Here is a 24187-nt window from a genome sequence, read left to right on the forward strand (position 1 = left end):
TATGGTTGCGTTGTGTATGGTTCAGCCAGAAAGTCTTATCTTATAGTGCTTGATCCAGTTCATAATCAGGGAATAAGGCTGGCTCTGGGAGCGTTTAAAACATCTCCGTGTGAAAGCCAACTAGCTGAAGCGAACGAACCACAGTTATTACATCGTAGAGAAATGCTTTCCACACAGTATGCTCTCAAATTAAAATCAAACTCTCTGAATCCTGCTTTTTTGGCTGTTTTTTTAACCCAATTACAAAACCTCATATGAAAATAAACCAACGCCATACCTTCCTTTGGCATTAGAATATCATTCAGCCTTGACAGTACAAAAATAGATCTTTCTAAAATTCAGAAAACGTCCATCTCCGAAACATCACCCTGGCTACTTAAACAAACAAAAGTACTTTTTATGCTACACGATGGAAAAAATCCGAGACAAATCCTTCTGTCTTCCACAACTCTTACCATGAACTCCTCACCTAATTTAAAAACTACACAAGAATTTACACCGATGGATCAAAGGATGAGGAAAAGGCTGCTGCAGCCTTCGTTTGTGGAAATCACACAAAGCAAGTTCGCTTACCAAATGGCACATCAATTTTTTCAGCCGATATCAGAGCAATAGACCTTGCTCTGCAACATACAGAAAACCAACGTATTTTAAACAGCATCATTTTCTCTGACTCACTATCAGTACTTAAGTCACTACAAAATAGAAAACTGGAGAATTAATTACTGAAAAACATACTCGTTAAAAATACCAAACTGAGTGTCTCCCACAATATAATATACTGTTGGTTACCTAGCCATATTGGTATTAAAGGTAACGAAAAAGAAGATTGCACTGCTAAAATGGCCCTTACTCAAGAACCATGTGATTTTAAAATACTGTATACTCATTTTAAACCCAGTGTTAGAAAGTCCTTACATCAGAAGTGTCAGGCACCATGGAATGTTGCAGTGAATAACAAACTTCATGCAGCCAAGAGAATGGACTCCTTCCTACGGAACCATGCGTAGGGAGGAGGTAGTCATTGCAAGAATCTGAATTGGTCATACATTAATTACACGTATTTGGACACCAATTTTTGATCTCGGACGCAGAAAATCACTGAGGCGGGTATCTTCCGTACGCATGTAATACGTGCGAGGGAAAATTCAAACATTTGTCGGTCCTGTTTCAGACACCTGCTTTGTGGGAAAATGTGTTGGTCATTTGACTGCGCTGATATTTACAATGACAGAAATCAGTGACTGAAAGGCTCTGTGATGTACTGTTGCCATTTTATAAAAAAAAAAAAAAAGAAATGATGCAACAGCTAGGCGGCTAGTTCAAAGGCTTTGACTGGCGGCCGAGTGAGAAAAGGTACTGATATTTAGTGATTGAATTCAGAGGCAGAAAGACCCAGTTTTAAAATCCTAGCGAGACCTCTGTTTAAAGATATCATATATTATGTAAGTTTTTGTGATAAATAGTTGTCAGCATACTGTAAACAAACAGTCTGGTGAAATTGCAATCAATGAAAACTTCTGGTAAATGCTAACAGGTGGCAACAGAGAATGAAATAAACACCAATTAAACATCTTCCTGTCTGAAAGTCACATTCTAATCCTTTAATTCCATTTCAGTGTAAACGTTATAATCACAACATATTCTGTTCATTGAAAACATGAAAAGAGTCAATTGACCGTCACATCGAAACCTTTGAGTACTTCTGTGAGAACCTAATTACATGTACATGCCGGCTTTGTTTTGATCAACACCTTGGGGAAGTGTTTGTTGCATTAAAAAAAATCGATTACAAGAGACCTGGGGTGCTGGATTAATGGTCTTGGAGCTGCCTTTGACGTAAAGCAAAACAGTAACAGAGGCAACGACGATGATAGTGACTTCGAATGTTTCAGTGAAACTGATGTCATTAATGCCGAGGCTGTTTTGGAGAAATTTGTACAAACTCATGGTCCTGAGATGGGCATTTCTCTTGATGATATGGAGGAGTGGATTTGTACTGACAATGATTGCCCCACAGCCGAAACTATAATTAATTATATAACGAACAAATTTGCAGCAGAAGACGATTCTAACTGGAGTAATACAAGTGTTGAAAGTGATGCAGACGCAGATGTTGCACCCCCACTCCTCTGCACAGGAAGCAATCAAATATTTTGATATTGCCATAAGGTGGCTGGAGACCCAAAATGTTGATTACGTAAAGCTCATGCAGTTGAGAAATCTGAGGGATTTTGCTCGGCAGCAGAGAAACCAAGAAGTAACACACACAAAAAAGATTAACTGATTTTTTCAAAAAGTGAATTGATATTTGTCAAGCGTGGCACAAACGGCAACTATTAACTTGTTCTAATTTACGTTGTTTTAAATTTGTAGACCAATTAAATATGTTAGTACTGATTAGCCCTTGTTTTTTTTGTTATCCATTTTACTTCTATCGCATTCAAATCTATCGTTCGATCGACAGTTTCTCGAAGAGAATCGATCTTTTTGTATATAAAAAACGTCTAATTTGGATCAAACAATAACACTAGAATGTATCCAATTCAACATAAAAATTAGTGACGTAGTACACATGTGTGAAGTGGTACACATGTTAAGCGAACGGAAACCACGTGGAATGTTTTCGATGATCGCCTCAATATTCTGTAATTTATCTTGAAATTAATGTTGTCCTATGAGGAAATAATAAAGTACACCGTTATGAAGAGATATTTATTCACAGTTAATCTCAGAATGATTATAAAGTGAGTATTCAACAGTATAATCTGCCTACCCCCCCCCCCCTTATTTTTCCGTTATGTCGTCAATCACTTTATTGGTTTTGGGCTTATTTTATAGGTCCCTCGATAACTCGCGCCTCACTTATAGTGCGGTCGATGTTTCTGGAGGGAGTGGTGTATTTATATCACCCATTCCACATACATACCCACCAGAGTGTGTTTCTTGCAATGAACCTTTCACTGTTAAGCACTTTTTGATAGTGTTTTGACCTGCAACATATGCACACTCAGTATTACAATGTGCATGACATGAAGGAACTTTTTGATACTATAAACATCACTCGTTTTGTAGAGTTCCTGAAAGCAGTGAATATTTACTCTAAACTTTTATGCTATCACCTTGTGCAGTGTTATGCAATATATATACCGTCCCTTTTTTAATACCTTTTCATCATTCTTCATTAACATACACCATTTACATCCCCTGTTGATCGGAAAGCCTTATTTTTCACCGTTACCATCTTATCGTTTTAATTTCAACTATTTGTTTTTTATATTGCTGGTCGATATGAGACTTCTTATAATTTTTAAAAGATTATACATATAACATTTTGTTTGGCGCTCAATCGCCTGACAGTGCTGATGCGCTGTTAAAATACAAATAAACAAACAAACAAACTCTGTGAACAGCCACTCTGCTACTAATGCAAAACAATATACTGGGTTACTGATATAACACTATCAGAACCATACTCTTGCTCTGAGGTAAAGAAAGGTCATATGAGACAGCTACACTGTTGCTTTCAAAATATCATTTAAAGATGAATAAATGAAATATGCCCTAACTTCATAGGCTTTAGTTTCATAAAGGAAAGGCCACTCTCCATGAGGGGTAAGCTCTCCTAACAAGTACAATCCATCTAGAAATAGCTGGTGCTGAAATATCAACCAAACAAGGAGACATAACTTACCCTTCCACCAAACTTTTGAAGATGCTAAATAGAATGCAAGTGCCCAAACTCCAAACTGGACTAAAAAATCTATGTTGATTGTTCCTAACACAGATTCATCTAAGATCAGGGATTTGTTTGTTTTTTTCAGGGATGGAATATGAGAGGTGAAGTTGGTCTTTTGATGTAAGAGGGAAACCAAAAATCTTAATTCCCATTACACCTTAAACATCCCTCATTGAAAGAAATGACAAGTACCTCACTACAACTTACAGTTGAAACTAAGCCTAGTAGGAACACACAATTACATGTATGATTTTCAAAAGGAGACCTTGCTCAAAGATTTATAAGGGGATTTTGCAACAAAGAACGCACACAAAAATATAAATTCTTTACATCAGAAAGTGAGACACAGCATTTGAAGCTCAAAATAATTTATGATATATGCTAAATGACCATTGAAGCCAAGGGATGAACCACTTGAAAATTAAGTGTTCAAAATTGCTGACCTATAACCTTTGATAGTAGAGACCAACCATAAAATCTCCACAACAATAACAGAAGATTCTCCACAAGGCATCACATACCTTGAAATTAGACCATCTCCAAGCATAGAATATACAGTCTGCAATCTCTGTTATAGAACTGCATGGCTGATGGATCACTTGATATGAATCAAAAGTGAAGGTCAAGAATCTGAAGGTTTTTATGAAGAGGTGTCCCCCTGTGTTGTGACAAAAGATTCTTAAATTGACATTGCAAGATCTATCAATAGGTGGTTGAACCATAACTGTTGAGGCCACAAGGGTGCTATCAGAATGAGTCTTGAAGGCTGTGGATGACTGAACATTTTTAAGCACTCACAGAATCAGCCTGAAGGGTGGGAACAGCCAACAGTGAATCTGTGACAGCATAATGATGGCTGCTGTCTAGTGTCCATTATATTGGTAAGCAAGGATCGAGAACAATGACAAAATCCCAGTGTATGGTGATTGGTGCAAAGAATGGCTTCTAGTGGATATTGCTCAATGGAAGGTAAATGGTACCCTCTAACAAGTGGCAGGTCCATGACTGGCCACCTGAACCCAAAGGTGAAGTAGATTTAGGAAATAATATCTCACCAGAGTCACCAGAGCTGGAATGTTGCATGTCCCTCTTGAGGTTACACAAAGCACTCAACACTGTCAATGGGTTTCAGGTACTTAGAAAATATTAGGTAGAGGAAGCAGGAGTGTGGTGAACTCGATCCCAGCACTGAGCCTTATCCCTGTCATTAAATCTAGGTTAGTGTTTCTGTACCCTCTTGTATGCAGAAGAGCAAGTTCAATTTCAATATTAAACTAAGACTTAACTGTTTCTAATTATTTCAGGGGAGGTTATATCCTTTCCTCTTGTAATCGTGGGAATGCACTCAATCCAAAATGAAGATTTCCCCTAGATGCAGATGGAGCAGAATGAATTTCTCTTCTCCATTTGTAAGTTTATTTTTTTCCCCCATTAAGTCCCATCTATTATCCAACCATAAACAACAGGTAGTACAAACATCCAGAGCAACCGAATGTTCAAATAACAATGCTGTTTAATAACTAGTTGTGCTATCACTATTGGTTATTCTGCTAAAACATACAAGTGTAGACTCATGACTAATCTTGGCTTTTGTTCACCACTGGTACAGTAAAAAAATAGAAATCTGTAAAACATACCTCTACTAAACACAGTATATATTCCATAGCTGCCTCATGATACTTGTACTTTTCCAGAGCTTCATTAAATTCTTTATCTGTTGGACAGTAATGTCTCAAACATTTCATCAGAACTTTTAAATCTGGATTCAGCATCGGTATTATCATCTTCAACTTATCCGTCTGTACCGCTGAAGCAGAAAAAATATTCAAATGATATTACAAGTATTTTTTTATATATGTTTTCAAAGGTGAACAGCATCAAGAAGTTTCTATTCCAAAGTAACAAAGAGCCACACTGAGATTAATGATTCCTTATTATAGACATATACAAACTGTTATCTCCCAGTTAAATGCATAATGGTAAACTAATAAAATGCAGTCATTTTTATAAGTCGTATTTTACAGCTGCTAATGACTCACGTCCCAATTTTATTCGAAAATGAAGCCCTATACTGTCCACATCTTAAAAATGTCAAATGTATTTGCACAGCAAATTGTTACATACAATTGTTAAACAACAAAGCGGCTTAATGACACTTTTAATTTAATTACCATATGTTATGTCAAAAAACGTGGAAGATTTGATCCCAGTGTGTTCATTTAACTATTAACACCCCCGTCGGCGACTAGCTAAAACAGGTATTGTTTATACAATCGCTGGTTACAATATGGTCATGCTACTTAGTTATTGATAGTGGCCATAGATTCTCAAGGGCTTCACTACTGTGTTTTATGTATTATTCTTCTGATTGTATTTTCACATACGATTTTTCGAATTTTCTTATTTTTGGACAGATTATTTCCGGATTATCGAGACAAGTTTTAATGTAATTTTACACTTTGGTCCCCAATTTTGATTTCCGGATCCGGAACTAGGATTTCTTGAGCAAATTAACGTTTAGGAATTCCGTTCCCGTTGAATTATGTCCGGATAGCGAGGTTTCCGGATAAACGGAGTCCGGATTAACATGGCTCCACTGTATATAACTGAGTCTTTAACTTTAAAGCATTAATACAACAAGAATTCCTATGAACCCCAGGTGGAGAATTGGTTTAAGGTGCTCAGTTGTACAGATCACTGACATCCCACCACTGTCCTCCTGGGTTGGAGTCTTAGGCTTAGGCAGCATGAGTATATCAGAAAGCTGGTCAATAGATTCCCTTGGGACTGTGTTTCTTCTTCCACCATACATACTGTTATGTATAGCTATCATGAGCTGAAAAATGGCCTTAAACCCAACAAATCAGCAAGAGTTCCTAGATGGGACCAATGCCCTATTGGTTGAAAAGAATTTCCAAACAATCAAGACAATTTATTACTATTTTTAACATGTGTATGCTTTGAATGATGCAAACGTGGTTTTGCATCATTTCATTCATGCTGCAGTATGGTGGCCAGGTAATCAGTGAATATCATTATTCATTCAACTAAATACTTAAATGCTTTTGTTAAAGCCTCACTGTGACTGAAGCTTTTAAATATTGTATAATTTGTTGAAAATACTTAAGAGTGTTCTGCATACAAATAAAATGCTAGTAATTCTAATTATGTAAATACTGTAAACAATTTTAAATGGATCCAGTTTATTTGAGTTCATTGGAGTCACACAGGATGGTATTCACAATGTGGAAGTAAATTCTTACATAATAGTGATATCACATTTTATCCACATCAAAAATGATGAACACAGTATCCTTATCCATGTCAGGAACACATCATCACTGAACAAATTAATTTCCAACTCTACAAATACTCAAAACAACATGGGTAGATGTCAAAAATTGCTACATCACATTAAGTTATGGCAACTGCGATTCTATTCCAAGGCACTGGATGCTTGGCTTATAATACATTTCTTGAACATAAAGAAAGATCTAACAGCAGCACTGTGTCACAACAGCCATCCTCAGCTTGGCCCATAACCTGCACTCCTATCAGTGCCTGCCAGGCAAGGCCACAATTAATTACAAACTTCAACATTGTACATTAGAAACCAGCCATTGGAACAAAACTGAAATTATATCTTTCTTGAAGTGTAAATTCTCAGTCAGGCTAAAATCCTAATATGCTGATTAAAATGCACACTGGTATGATTGCATCTAATTTTGTTTTATTTTCACTTCTGGCTATGTGTGTATGTAGAATGCATAATATCTGAGATGAAAAGGAAATAACTGAAACAAGTTATTGTTTAAAAGCAGTCCCTATGAAAATACTTTGGTTAAATGATGTGACATCTTAAAAGTAATTATTGTTGAAGAAGGGATTAAACAGAAAAGATGGTTACTGATTTTAGTTAAATTTAAAAGTTATAACGCCATATATAAAAATTATGGACATGTTGCAGAAAAGGAAGTTACTTTATCAAATTTAAAATTTCTCTCAACCTTGATCAGCTGATTTAAAGACTAGTATTTTTTAACAATTTTGGTGCAGTATACATGTTGAATGCATCCTAACAACTGAGTTAAAAAATCGGATGAAATAGGTTATTTTTTAAAAGCAGGCCGTCTGAATTTAATTTGGCTGAATGCATATCTGAGATCTTTAAATTAACTGAAGTAATGTTTAAAATAGGGATTAGAACTACTTTGTAATAAAAAGTTAGTAATTCATTTAATTAAATTTCAAATTAAATATCATTTGTTAGATTAAAATAGTGTTGTAAAAAAACTTTCAAGATACAGTAGATGTGATGTGATTTTTCATTTTAAACGTAGCTTTAATAATTTTTCAGTCATATTGCTACGATGTCTGCAATGTGGCAGTTTATAGTGATGTCTAGCACTGGGGCATCATGCCGCAGACATGTAGCATGATGTCCCACCCGGTCACATTATCCTGACACCAGGCCGACCAGTCCTAACTCTAACCTCTTAATGCTGAATGCCAAGCGAGGCAGCTGTTAGTACCATTTTTTAAAGTCTCTGGTATGACTCGGCCGGGGATCGAACCCACGACCTCCCGCATCCGAGGCGGACGCTCTAACCACTAGGCCACCGGAGCGGTTAGATACAGTAGAACCCAGCCATTACAAGAAGAAAGGAAGTTATATGTTTTATCAAGTGCAGAATTCGCAGAATCAGGCTATAATCCTAATCAGTTGATTAAAAAATGCAGACTGATATGTTTTCATTTTTTTTTTCTTCTTCTGGCAATGTGTATATTTGGAATTCATATTATCAGACTGAAATGAAAATAAAAGTTATTTTTGAAAATCAGTCCTTCTGAAAATAATTTGGTTAAGAAAAAATATGGCATCAAAAAAATAATTAATGTTGAAGATGGGATTAGAACTATCTTGCAAAATAAAGATGGTTACTGGCTTTAATTAAATTAAAACTTAAGAACAACATATATTAAGAATCTGTCCATGTTACAACAAAAAGAAATTGTATTTTATGCATTTAATTTTTTTCTCAACTTTCGCAGTTGATTGAAAGCAGACAAATATTTTCTTTTAACTTGTGGTAGAGTATACATGCTGAATACATGGCAAAAAGACTGAAGAAAAGGTAACTGGAATTGATTATTTTTTAAAAGCAGACCCTTTGAATATAATATGGTTGAGTGCAGCTCTGAGATCTTTAAATTAATTGAAGTAATGTTTCCAGAAGGATTAGAACTAAGTTGCAACAAAAGGTCAGAAATTAATTACATTTCAAATTTCAAAATAATACAATAGATGTGAACAGTGTTGTACCAAAACTTTCAACATCATACATTAGAAGCATGGTACTGGAACAAAAAGGAAGTTATATGCTTTATCAAGTGCAGAATTCTCAGAACCAGGATAGAATCCTTATCAGTTGATTGAAATGCAGACTGATATGTTTTCATCTTTTTGTGTTTCTTTTTATTGATAGAACTATGCTGCATGAGAAAAATTAAGTGTAAAATGTATATTAAAATCACTTTAGAATCTTGATCTGCTGATTGAAATGCAGACTGGTATGTTTAAGGATTTCCTATTTACTTCTGGCAATCTGTACATGCAGAATGCATCCATCAGACTGTAAACAAAAACATAACTGGTGTTATGTTTGAAAAGCAGTTATCTGAGAGTAACTTGGTTAAAAAGAGATCTAATATCTTAAAATAAATTCAAGCATTGTTCCAAGCAGAGGGCTAGCAATATGTTGGATTAGAAAAGAAGTTTAAATTTTACATTAAAAGTGTGATCATGTTGTAAGAAAAGGATGTTATATTTTAATATAATTTTTAACGTATCTCAAAAAAAGCTAGAATATTGATTAGCTGATTAAAATGCAGGCTGGCTTAATCTTTTTATAAATTAGGGCAAAGTCTATATATAGATCGCACTTAGCAGATTTGAAAAAAAATATAACTTAAGTATGTTATTTTTCAATAAGGTCATTGAAAGTTTTAACTTAGTTAAGAAAAGATATGACACTTAAAATAAATTCAAGCTATATTTGAAAAGGAAGTAGACTATGTTGCATGAGGTAATTTAATATTATTAAATTTAAAATCATACAATAAATTCTAATCATGTTGCAACAAAAAGATCTTATACTTTTTATGAAATTTTAAAGTTATCAAAAATCAGAATATAATGAAGATCAGCTGATTCAGACACATTTTCTAAATTCATATAAAGTGTACATGTAGAATGTATCTAAGCAGAATCAGAAAAGATAAAAGGAACTAAAAAAATATATTTCTGAAATGAACACCCTTTTAAATTAAGTAGGTTCAGTCCAGCTTTGAGATGATCGAAGTAATGTTTGAAAAATGATTAGAAGCAAAGATCTGACATCTTAAAATTAATTAACATTTGATAAAGGGGTTAGAAAAAAAGTAATATTTTTTAATTAAATCTAAAATTTAAATGCCATACAATAAAAATCTGGCCATGTTGCAATAAAAAGAAGTTATTTTTAATGCAATTTAAAAACTGTCATTATCTGCTGGTTGAAAGCAGACAAGCAATTTTTTAAAATAATTTATGGTACAGTATCTATCATGTGAATGCTGAATTCACCATAACAAACAGAGAACATAACTGAAATAGGTTATATTTGAAAAGCAGATGCTTTGAACAACTGAATATATATTAGTTGAGTGTAGTTCCAAGATGTACAAGTTAACTTTTTTTAAAGAATGGACTAGTACTATATTATAAACAATTTGGAAATTCGGTTAATTAAATTTCAAATTTTAAAATCATACGTTAGAATCAAATCGAATAGTATTGTAACAAAGGTTTAAACACTGTCCATTATAACCCTGGCTGTTGTGGAGCAAAAAAAATAAATCATTTTTTATGAAGAGTAAAAGTTATCACAAAATCAGGTTAGAATCCTTATCAACTGCTTGAAATGATGATGTATGGTTTCATTGTATTTCTTTTAATTCTGGCATTGTGTGCATTTAGAATGCATCTTATCACAAAAGAAAGATTACTCAAAACAGTTATTTTTGAAAAGCAGCCCATTTAAAAATAACTTGGGAACAGAACTATGTTTCATGAAAAGTAGGTTTGATTTATTAAATCTATTATTAGTACATGATAGGCCATAAATGAAGGACAGCATATTTGGAAAAACTCCAGCAACATCAATGGAAGAACCATCAGCCCACAGGAAGCTACTGGCAAGCATTCTAACATGCCCATGTTGGCAAACCTAAGACAAAGGTGAGATGAAGTGATCTTTAAAGGTGAGCACCACAGACCATTCAATCACCCTGGACCCCAAATGAAAACAGGATGGTAGTTTTGTTCAAACTTTTCCTTAGATTGTTTCTTAAATATTTTCTGAACAATGAAAATGATATATCTGCATTTGCACCTCCACCACCACCAATAAAAGCAAGATTGTGTTGCTATGCTTATGGCATATACATATGGGACTGACAATTTCATCCTCTAACTAGTCTCTTTTTAATTTTAAATTTATACCTTTTATCAATCCAACTGACCAATATCATGGATAGACATACTGTAATTGCACACCAGATGATTTTTGAAAGCTATGTGGTACTTGTATAGTTTTTGACCAAAGGAATTACCAAACCCTACCTCACAAAACTGCCTGATCATAACTATAGTAACTAAAGTATGAACAAATAAATATAAATCCCCCTTAAATGAGTTTCAAAGAGTCAATCTGTTCATATGTCAACCAGGAATTATTTGAGTTTTGCAGGTCTGTACTCCATTTACAGATAGTTCTATCCCTGGATGAAAGCTGCAGTTGAACATTTCTCTTGAGCTCTGAAATCTCTCTTGTACTAAAACACTGACAAAATAATAATGTGTCATATATGCACTGCACTTCTACAAGAAAAATAAAAGCAAAGAACATTGGCACTGATTGCATAGCCAATAACGTTTGAAAAAAAACAAACATCTTAAACATTTTTGTTCGAGGCAGCGATGTGTAACTAATTTTGTTTCAACAGCACACACACAAATAATAACACTATATTTTTAGTGTGACCCTACTTCAGATACTAAAAGGAATGTTGCTACTAATTGCAAAATAACCAAAAACATTATTGCGAAAAATACGTATGTGAAAAAAAAAATACCCCTCTACCAAGTTTCATAAAATCAAACTCCATTAACAGGTCTCTATTCAATTTTGAAATTTCTTGTCTACTTTATCTGATGAAATAAAAATTTTGTACATATGTCATGCACTAAAAGAAAAAAACAAAGAATCAAAGAAGGTTGCCGCTGATCACAAAATAATGAGTTTATAAAAGATGTCTCAACATTTTCTTTCACGGTAGCGATGTGTAACAAATTTTACTTCTACAAGACACGTATTGTCCATTTACATACAGTATTTACCTAACATCAAATGAACTTGTCTACCTTTACCTATGTAAATTAACATAATGGGCTATTCCTAAACAATTATTGAATTATTTGTGATCTGATAATACAAAGCATTCAGCTACACTATTGACTGCCTGCACACTCGAATGTCCACACAAGACTATAAGATCAGATTTTGCCAGTCTGTGTCAAGATAGTTATAAAATTAGCACCATACCGACAATTATGTGCCAAGGAGCTATTATACACTAATACAAAGGAATGCATTTACAAACCCATATACAATTATATGTAAAACTGCCCAGTGGTCTTCTTTTCTATGATCACTAATTTATATAAGCTACACGCACATACTGTGGTGCCAATAACTCCTCTCTCTCCCTCTCCATCTGTTTTTATCTGATATGCAGTGAAAATTTATCCAATATCGATATTCAGGCAGCAGATAAATCATTTGCAGACTTGCCAAATTAAGGTAAGGATGTCAGAGTTGAAGTAGCTTTGCATGATACTGTGCAGGATAAGATCGTAAAGAACATATATTATTTTTAAAAGATCCCTGTGCAAATAAAGCCACATGTGCCTCAATTCAATCTCAATGCACCCATGTAGGAATGGTTGAAATGGAAACTGGGAACACCAGTTTTTCTTTTACCCTTATTTGCGCTTCAGAGACCCCCACATTTTTAATTTGACCCCCAGTTTTGATACCAAAGTTTGTTTTTTACTCAGTCTGACCCCCAGTTTTGACACCAAGGAGATTTTTTACTCTCACTGCACCCCTAGAGGATACACTGAACACTGAAGTGCTTGGAAAAATGTGTATTTCTGCACGAAAAATCTCTCCTCTTTTACAAATCCCAATTAACATCGTAAATTTTAACCATACAAAGTAGGTGAAATAATGACCCAAAAAGTGAAATGAACTTGTATTTTCTCCTTCTTCCTGTTAAATGTTCTCTGGTGAGAAATAGCAAATTACCTTTGTGTTATGAGGTCCATGTGGCATAATCAATGTGGGAAGTACACAAAAATGGCACAATAACGTTGGTTTTGAAATGGTAGAAATAACATCAATAAGGTATTTTGAAAGTTACTTGATGTCTGTTGAAATAATGTGAAGAAGTTATTTTAAAAATCACTTGCTCATGTTAGACCCTTGATTGTCTGAGGATAACATACAAACTTGTATTGCATTTCAAAATTTAAACAATAGTATGTAAATAATAAATTGTATATAATATGAAGAAAAAATCAGTGATCGGAATGATTGTATTGAAAATGATAAATAATTACGGATTTACTTTGGTTTCCATAGCAACCAAAAATGATGTTACTGTTTGAAAGGTTTAAAAGACTTTTAAAATAATCTTGTTGGCAGAATCTTTTATCCAACTAAATACAGCACTCATTTTTCAAAGAACTCAATGTGATCAAGCTGCTTTAATTATGATGGTAAAGTACTAGTTATCATAATGTCAAGAAAAGTAGAACAATTATATTTCACGTTTTAGTGTACAACAAATACTGTTTATGCAATGTAGTCAAATTAATGGAAAACAAGTTTTCTCACTTGAAAATTGTTGAAAGGCAGATGTCTTAAAAAGATGTTTATGTAAACACATATATAAGCAATTTCTATTGCTTGCACAAATAAATTTGACGAATACAACTCTATGCATGTGACAACTGACACAAAATCCATCTGAAGGATTCATCACATCAAGTAAAATGAAACAAATAATTTTTTCAAAATAAAAAATACTGATGAAAAAGTTAGGAATTCATTCATGGATTAACAACTTTTAAGCCTATTTCTAGACTTGTACAACATAAATTTTTATTTTTTCCAGCTTCACTACATCTTATGCATGTCTTAACTTTCCTTTACTATCTATTACCATGCAAACTATCTACACCACTCCCTCGATAACTCGCGCACATCGGGGTCCAGAAACATCGACCGCACTATAAGCGAGGAGCGAGTTATCGAGGGACCTATAAAATAAGCCCAAAACCAATAAAGTAATTGACGACATAACGGAAAAATAAGGGGGGGGGGTAGGCAGATTATACTGTTGAATACTCACTTTATAATCGTTCTGAAATTAACTGTTAATAAATATCTCTTCATAACGGTGTACTTTATTATTTTCTCATAGGACAACATTAAAAATTTCAGGATAAATTACAGTATATTGAGGCGATCATCGAAAACATTATTCCACGTGGTTTCCGTTCGCTGAACATGTGTACCACTTCACACACTGTGTACTACGTCACTAAGTTTTATGTTGAATTGTATACATTCTAGTTTTATTGTTTCAGCCAAATTAGAAGTTTTTTATACACAAAAGATCGACTCTTTTCGAGAAACAGTGTCGATCGAACGATAGATAGATAGATTTGAATGCGATAGAAGTAAAATGGAAAACAAAAAAACAAGAGTTAATCAATACTGACATATTTAATTGGTCTACAAATTTAAAACAACGTAAATTAGAACAAGTTAATACTTGCCGTTTGTGCCACGCTTGACAAATATCAATTCACCTTTTGAAAAAATCAGTTAATTTTTTTGTGTGTGTTACTCCTTGGTTTCTCTGCCGCCGAGCAAAATCCCTCAGATTTCTCAACTGCATGAGCTTTTACGTAGTCAACATTTTGGGTCTCTAGCCACCTTATGGCAATATCAAAATATTTGCTTCCTGTGTAGAGGGGTGGGGGTGCAACATCTGTGTCTGCATCACTTTCAACACTTGTGTTACTCCAGTTAGAATCGTCCTCTGCTGCAAATTTGTTCGCTATAGAAATAATTATAGTTTCATCTGACATGTATTCGGCTGTAGGGCAATCATTGTCAGCACAAATCCACTCCTCCATCAAGAGAAACGCCCATCTCAGGACCATGAGTCTGTACTAATTTCTCCCAAACAGCCTCGGCATTAATGGCATCAGTTTCACTGAAACATTCGAAGTCACTATCGTCGTCGTTGTCTCTGTTACTGTTTTGCTTTACGTCAAAGGCAGCTCCAAGACCCTTAATCCAGCACCCGAGGTCTCTTGTAATCGATTTTTTTGTTTAATGCAACAAACACTTCCCCAAGTTGTTGATCAAAACAAAGCCGGCATGTACATGTAATTAGGTTCTCACAGAAGTACTCACGGGTTTCGATGTGACGGTCGATCGACTCTTTTCATGTTTTCAATTAACAGACTATGTTGTGATTATAATGTTTACAATGAAACGGAATTAAAGGATTAGAACGTGACTTTCACACAGGAAGTCGTTTAATTGGTGTTTATTTCATTCTCTGTTGCCACCTGTTAACATTTACCAGAAGTTTTTTTTCATTGATCGCTATTTCACCAGACTGTTTATTTACAGTATAATGACAACTATTTATCCTAAAAACTTACATAATATATGATATCTTTAAACAGAGGTCTCGCTAGGATTTTAAATCACTAAATAACAGTATATTTTCTCACTCGGCCACCAAGTCAAAGCCTTTGAACTAGCCGCCTAGCTGTTGCATCATGTTCTTTTTTTTTTTAATGTACTCTTATGAAATAGCAACAGTACATCAAAGAGTCTTTCAGTCACTGAATTCTGTCATTGTAAATATCAGCACAGTAAACTGATCAACACATCTTCCCACAAAGCAGGTGGCTGAAACAGGACCGGCAAATCTTTGAATTTTCCCGCGCACCTATTACATGCGTACGGAGGACTCCCGCCTCAGTGATTTTCTGCGTCCCAGGTCAGAAATTGGCGTCCAAATACGCGTAATTAAGCGTTTTCGAGATCTCTGAAATTAATTCTTCTCTAGAACTTGCAAATTGCAAAATATGGATTATATTTTTACGGGCATTAATCACCATTTTCGGTGATAAAACGAGCAATGTATCAAGGTTTAATTTATCAATTCTTATCGTAATTTTTTTCATGTTCAGCATATTTTAAAGATATTTTAAATACATTTTGTCTGGAAAAAATCGGGAGCCAAGACGGACACCGCGTTATAAGCGGGATCGCGAGTTATCCGGGCGCGAGTTATCGAGGGAGCGGTGTATTATCATGCAAACTGAATGTGTATCATTAGCATCGATTATGTTATATCTTTGATTTCTTTGAATAGCTTTTATAATTAATGTGTTCTTTAATATATAACAGTACATATAGTTTTAAACCACTGTGTTTACAACTTAAGTTGCTTTAAAATCTTATTTTTAATACATGTTCTGATGTTCAGCATGTTTGAGCACAACTGTCAATGGCCTATCAAATAGACATATTTAATTATATGTCTACATCTGAATGACTTTAATGTTTTATCATCAGGTAGGGCAATATTATCACAGCCATTAGTTTGGGTCTTCTCTCAACACAATCGACTAATGTACTATTTTTCTGTTATATATTGTATGAAACATCATCTGAGAAATGGTACAAGTGTTACCCAGCCAAGTGAGCTCTTTGTTTTTTTACTGCGAAGTGTGGCAGAAACAAACAACAGTATGAACACTGAGATGTGAGTTTACAACTTTGTATGTGAGCTCTTGTGTCCAGTACAAATGTATGATAGTGACATTGGTTGTCAGGTATTATTGTGAGCGGAATTGTGGATTTGAGAGGCCTGAAAGTCATTATTACCAAAATTTAACAAATATTTCTCACTGATTATAAATTACAGAGCAAACGTTGTGAGGTTTTCAGTGATAATTAATAATTGCAACTTGCCAAAAATATATGAAATAAAATAGATTTCTCAGCAACACTCTTAACATATTATAAAGTCTAAGTTGTTAAACGTTTGAGGAAAAAAAAAATAACCACCAGAAAAAAAAGGTATATATGTTCACTGAACTAACTCTGATGCTAACTCTATACAAACCCAAACAAAACGAAACTGATGAAGAAGAAAGGAAAGAAAGATTTCAACCAGGTTTAAAGTTCAGCAATTAGTTTCACACAGTCACATACATTGCACATTGCTGTCATAGGAGTGGGTTAATTAAGAAATATCTTTCTATCTCTCTTTCTTCCATTTCCTTTCAACTTGTCTGTTGAGAGAGAGAGGGAAGCAGAGCAAAATTAACTTTATAGTACAAGAAGAGCATCATGCATTGCATTATTAAAAAAAAAGAAAGAATTTTTTTTAAAAAGTCTGATAGGCAAGGAAAGGAATTCCTTGGTGTCAATATCTGACTCTCCCGATGGCCCTTCAAGCTGATACAGATCTCACCCTTGATACCAAGTATCCCCCAATATAAGAAAAAGCTCTGTACATGACAGACTCGTATATAAACTTGTCCACTAGCTTAAGTTCGATTTAGTGGAACTTAAAGCTATTACTGTATTGTATGGCCATGTCACAGCTCTTGTATATCAACACGTGATAATGTTGGTCAGTGAGCACTTTCATATCAACATGTGGTGTATTCCTGCAGAAAATTAATTCTCAAATTTGGAAAACTCTGCAAATTGCAATTTATTCCTCAACACTTTCACACAAAGCCCTAATGAACTTTATTGTAATTTGGACTATAACATACATACATATGGTAAATAGCAGCAACTGGCTATAAGACAGCTGCGAGACTGCAACTTCTTCACAGCTACCATATTGTTTACATCAACGTCCACTGCTGACAACAGACTTTCCTGGGCAAATAAGTCTGTTTGAGTATTTGTTTCACTGATGTTCTGTTATAGTGATGCAGAGCCGTGATCTTTGAGACAATTACATATGCTATCTCCCTGTTATTATTATCACACAATTAACGACTGGCCTCGATTGGGCGTCCGTAGACATCACTGTCCTATCCCATAAAAATATGGTATCTGCACACAGAGCTAGGTGACGTCTGACCATAAATATATGTTGTTGTTGTTCTAGGGTTTAATGCCATTTTTCAGCACAAGATAGGCTATACATGGCGGCCAGTAGAACTGGTGGAGGAAGAACCCTGGAAAACCCAGGGAAGAAAAACCGACCCACGAGAAGCTCCTGGCAGGCTTTCCCACGTACCCACGCTAGCCGAGCCTTGGACTCGAACCCACGCAGACAGAGGTGAGATGGCAGTGATCCGGAACGGTCAGCGCTTAAGACCACTCGGCCACTCGGGGCCCCTGACCATAAATATAAGGTTCCCGCATGCAAAGCCAGGTGATGTCATCCATAAATATATGGCTCCCATACTACCAGGGCTAAGGTGAAACCTGCTAGAATTCTATGGATGCCTTCAACAAAATGTTTCAGTGAAGCATGTGATTATGCACTTAATTGATGGATTGCCATTCAACAGTTCACCATTCATAATTTACATCATGCCTGAAAAAAAACCATCATATTTAGCCTGATTTTTGAGTGCTAAATTCATATTCTAATGATAAAATTTATTAATTATGTACAATAAACAAGATCAAGTAGTCTTGAAAGTATTTTAACAGTCAAGTGATCATTATGCCTCAAGTCTATTTAAGAATTAGGAATATCCAACTGGACTTACAAGTTGGGTGGTAGTACTAATATTAGTACTCTTACTCTTACCTCGTGGACTGGGTACTAACATGAGCATATATGTGTCAATGGAGCAAGCTCTTTTAGCCTGATATCAACAATTTGAACTTATTCCTTGTATACAATCCAATAAATTGAGTAGTCCTCTTATTTAATACCGGAAGTATCGAAAATCTTTGTTGAAACTTTTGTAAAATCTCCTTTACCTTTTTAATCCGACATTTTTATTGAAATTGTCCGCCATATTAGTTCAAATAATAATAACTTCCATTCTCAGCCTCGTTTGTTTGTGTGCCATGTAATGACATTGAGGCCTTATTTGGAAACATAAACAAATTGTAGTAAAAATATGGCATGGTTAAAGTCAGAAATTCTGCACATTAAAAGTAAACATGGTTTATCAGCAACTTTGAAATTCCACCAAGAAGCCATTATTCGCCACCTGATTGATAATATCATAGTGTAGAATATCCAAATATGGTCTGGCAAGCCTTACGTAGAAAAGGGGCCATGGCGAGTGTCTTGTGTGATCTGTCATGGTGGACACGGTGAGGTTAGTGTAAACATGCCAATTTATTTTATTGTGTTAGGGCATAATAAAATCAAAATAAGCCAAACTTTTTTCACAACATGATTATCCTTATGTAGTAGATTTCTACACTGTTTGTTTTTCTGACTTTGTGATGATTTTATTTGCTCCATTACATGATATGGGGTCAGTTCGTAGCCTCAACCCCAACAAATCAAGTTGAGGCTACGACATCGCAGAAAGTTGGGTGGAAACACTTTTAGTGTTATCATCAATATTATGTCTTGAGACTTTTGAAACAGACAATGGTTCGGCAATAAGATTTTTATATCTGCGATCTTACAATGTTCTTAAGAGGCTAAATAAAAATTTTGCATCTATTTAAGATTTTAAAATAAGAATAATGTCTGTTTTATTGATTGATGTGTATAATATATTTTAACATTATTCATGTGTATAACGGTATATGTTCACAATACTGATTTATATATTACATTTTCACAATAGAAATAATAATTTTTAAATTTCCTATGAGGTGAAACTCTTGTATAGGCCTGTAATTACAATAAGCAGCATTTGCTTTTTCATAAATTAAGACTCAGTTTTATCATACCTTTTTTACATGCTTCCTTTATTGCTCGGCGAAAGTTTTTAATATCTTCAGGGTCATTGATATTAAGAACTTTGTTAACATGGGCACAGATGTTATCTTTAGCAACTTGATCGTCTCCTTTCATCTGAAAGTACAAAACATATTGGGTACTTTATACTGCTTTCTCAAAACTACATAAAATGGATCAATTATAATAGCAGACCTGCCAAATCTAATGCCTTCTCAATATGGTAGTTTATTTTCTTCAGTAAGTTGGACCACCTTTCAAAAAGGTATAACACCATGTCACAAACTGCTATTGTCACACTGGAAGAAAAACATGCATTTGAAAGTCCACTAGTATGATTCAAAACTCAGGTAGCTACAACAAACATTGTTTTCAACCCAAAAGTATCTCAAGTTTATTTGAACCTTATTTACCCCCAGCAATGTTTCACAAATTGTCATTCTGAACCCTACTGAGCTCAATGGCTACTTGTAATCTCTCAAATTGATGTGGTCCTTTAAAACAATCACATGGACCATGCAGTCATACAATGTAAGACACCACATATTTTTGTGTAGGGGGGCTCAGACCTCCAGCAAAAATATCAGGCAAGGTGCCATACATTGCAGGACAGATGGGCTAAGGCAATGGAAATAATATTTCCAACCATGTGACAAACCCAAGCCAAAACATATTCACTATACCTAATTGGTGCAGTTCCTGGCTTTTCCCCAACAATCTCAACATTCCATTTTATTCTTCTATATTATTAAAACATTTAAAAGGTATACTGTTCCTTTTGTCCTGACATGTCATCTGTTGGATGCCATTAAAAGAAAACCAACAGTTTGATGATGCAGATGCATTGCATTACAGAATACACACAGTGCAGTCATTATCTACAGTTTTTGCACAAAAACCCAACATCTTCAGTAAAGCTTGTGCGAATGCTCAGAATCTCATGTATCGCAGCAGACCTACCAACCCTAACAAAGACAGTCAATTTTTTTTTCCATTAAGATGGACAAGTTTTCAGTAAGATCTAACAAATAATCATGTACTGCTGTTGTCCAGCTGGAAAAGGTGCATTTAGAAAGTCCAAAAGTATGATTCAAGACTGATACACCAGAAGAAAGTATTGTGTTTAACTCAAAAGTTTGTAAAATTTACCTTCATGTACAGTTTCACAAACTGCAATTTCAAATCCTATGGAGCTCAACTTGAGGGATTCCTTAAGAAAACCAATTCATGTAGGCTGTGGTGATGGCAATCATTTTTATGATCATGTGACATACTAAAATCAACACATGATGTCCACTTGGAAGCCATTTAAATAAAAAGCAACAGCTTGATCATGCAGCTCTTTTGCATCACACGATATGTGTAGTTTAAAGAGCCAGGTGTTCTAGTAAAGTTAGTCTGGGTCACTGAAAAATTCCACTGAGTCCAACATGAAACCTCCATCCAAAAAATACAGAGAAGCCAGTATCCAAATTTGACCACAAACAACCATATTTCCATAATTTGTGCTTTTATTCTGGAAATCCATACTTTAAACGTCTTTTCCATCGGACTTCCAGCAAAATCATAAGGGTTGGAAGGTCTGTCATGGTGGGGGACTTCATCCGACCGCGTTTGCTCCACAAAGCAATAAATACCTAAAGATCATCACCGTGCCTCAACTGGCATGCGACCATCATCTCCACTGTAGAGGGGCTTGGGAACTTTATGAATTAACATTTGAACAGCCAATGAATGAAGACGATCTATGGAAACATCAAGATGTCATGAATAATTTACGATCAGATACCATTTCAACAATCAGTGATCTTATTTAGCTTATATATATCGACAATAACAAATAGTTCAAAAGTCATATATTCAGTACATTTAGAAAATGTTGACTTCTTTTACAAGAAGTTAATACCTTTGCTGTATTCAAATAAACCTAAACAAACACACACTGATTTGATGTGAGACACAACTTACTGAGCTTCACTTGAACAGCATAAATTTATTCTACTGATCAGACATGAAAAGTAATCCTCTGAATTAAATTCTTGATAGTAACTGATTCTGTTTAAAAATAAAAACAACAAAACAAAATCACTCAATTTACACTTAAATGTGAACCACTTGTTTAATCCATAAGAAGTCTTTGTTCAAGAATTCTGTATGAGCACTCAAATATTTCCAGGAAAAAGCAGTGTTCAGACTTTTGTTGCATTTTTTTTTTTTTTTAATTTCATCCTGACAAAGTTATAAAGACTGGTATTTCGAATATTTTGATAATTTTCATGTGGAATCAACATAAAGGCATAGATTGATTTAAAGCTACCAACCATGTGACCTGCACCCTTTAAATTATGTGTACTTCTTGCATTCAGACAATTGCTATGTATAGTATAGAGTTGCCAATGGCATTTGATGCTCCAGTAACATGGACAGTTGCAGGAAAGGGTGTGAAAACAGTTGCAGTTATATATGTATTCTGATTTATAACCTGTACAAATTTTCATGCTGGTTGGAAAAATAATGTTAAAAATTTAATTTGCATCACCCCACTGTTAAATGTAATGCATCTGTCTGGTTACATGATGATCAATGACTTGCCCTGTCATAATAATTTCACTAAATAGATGTTCATTGTGGATTCATTTAATATTGTAGTCAAATTTAGAAATTCTTTCTTGATAAAAACAAATGTGAACTAGAATCATCTTAGTCACAGTGTTATTTACATGAAAGCTTCAAGATAGCTCTTGGACAAGTCTACAAAACTATTTAGTGGCTCTCTCTTCTGGTGCAATTTTATGCCGTAACTGGCCCTGCACTGTATACATTCTGTTATAGATATGATGTTCAAATAAAGAAAACTTAAATTCTTTTACATATATTCAATATCTGACAAATTTATGAATTTATAGACAAACTGTCATGTCTGTCTACATTCACCATTATGTGAGTAAATTTTTAGGTTATATCTTTTACGAAACCCCAAACACTTACATGACATTCATTATTCACATGGCCCCTATGCTATCCTGTTGTGAAACACCATCATGGAACCGATCAGAGGATGTTTACAGTTGTCAAGGATGCTTGCTAATGATGTCCATAAAGATGTTACATGACCGTTTTATGAACTGACATGTCACATGATATGTGACAAAATAAGAGCATTCTTTAAACAGATAGCAAATATACTTTATATAAATTGTAGGACCTGCACTAACAGGTAAAAGGGCAACAAAATCGCCAGAAAAATATAAAGTTTCACCTGCTTCTGTTAGGAAAGCAAAAACGACTTCAGCTTCATATTTTTTAGATGTACAATGACAGTAGTTTAGAACCTTTGAGATGCTACCTCGCTGTGGCCAGGATTTTCTGACAGTGTTTTGTTTGCATGTGTGTGTGTGTGATTTGGATTCTTAACATAGCTTTAGCAATTTCTCAGTCATATCACCATGATGTCTGCAGTGTGCCAGTTTATAGAAATGTGTAGCATTGGACCATCATGCCGCAGACATGCAGCATAATGTCCCACACAGGACATAATCCTGATGCCAGGCCAACCAGTCCTAACATAACCTCTTAATGCTGAGTGCCTAGCAAGGCAACTGTCAGTACTATTTTTAGAAGTCTTTGTATGACTTGACCAGGGTTCAAGCCCATGAGCTCCTGCATCCAATGCGGATGCTCTAATCACTAGGCCACTCGAGTGGTTTGATGTTTGTAGCTGAATGCAAAATGTATAGCATGCAACGCCGATACCAATGATGTCAACAAACTCTTGCAGGTTTGCATGCCTGTTTTAATATCTAACTAACCATTAACCCTTTCCCGAGCAAAATATCACTGCTTGATTCCTAAAGTTAGGACTAGTGTACTATTTGGCAATTAAAAAGTACCAATGTCTGTTTCAAAGTTAAAACATCAAAATGTAAATAGTAATTTTTTCAAAGTATATAATCGGTACAGAAACCATTCTTATTTTTTTATATAATTAAAATGAAGATTTTAACTGCCACATTTGCATTATTTTTGTATTAAATCAATTTGAAATCATAAGTGAACCTGCAATGATGGACATCAATGTGTCAATGAAACAGCACATAAATTATGTTTTCAAAAATAATTAGGCAAAAAGATTAAAGATATAAAATTCAAAGAAAACAATTCTAAATATTATGTGATAGCACATTTAGCCTAAATATATAATCATGTACATCAGTAACATATTGAAAAATCCTATGTTGTAGAATTCGAAAAACTGCTGTTACGGTCAAGGTTGTTTTCTTATGTCATTCAATTTTGTGAAAATATGAAAAAGACAGTGAAACAGATATTATTTAACCAGCGTAG

The 24187-nt window shown here is 34.6% G+C and overlaps 1 protein-coding gene across 2 annotated transcripts in view; it reads right to left on the reverse strand.

Moving 5' to 3' along the window:
• LOC149786937 (uncharacterized) overlaps window positions 1-24187 on the reverse strand; it is a 162640-nt gene that overhangs the window by 15097 nt on the left and 123356 nt on the right. For both annotated transcript variants that reach the window (XM_089977468.1, XM_089977467.1), the window contains 2 exons: window positions 19837-19960; window positions 5377-5546 (listed from right to left, as the gene is read on the reverse strand). In XM_089977468.1, coding sequence (XP_089833594.1) covers window positions 5377-5546; window positions 19837-19960 — 294 coding nt within the window. The remainder of the gene's footprint in view (window positions 1-5376; window positions 5547-19836; window positions 19961-24187) is intronic.

The sequence above is a fragment of the Sinohyriopsis cumingii genome, chromosome 12 (assembly GCF_028554795.1).
Source record: "Sinohyriopsis cumingii isolate HCF-2022 chromosome 12, ASM2855479v2, whole genome shotgun sequence".
NCBI lineage: Eukaryota > Metazoa > Mollusca > Bivalvia > Unionida > Unionidae > Sinohyriopsis > Sinohyriopsis cumingii.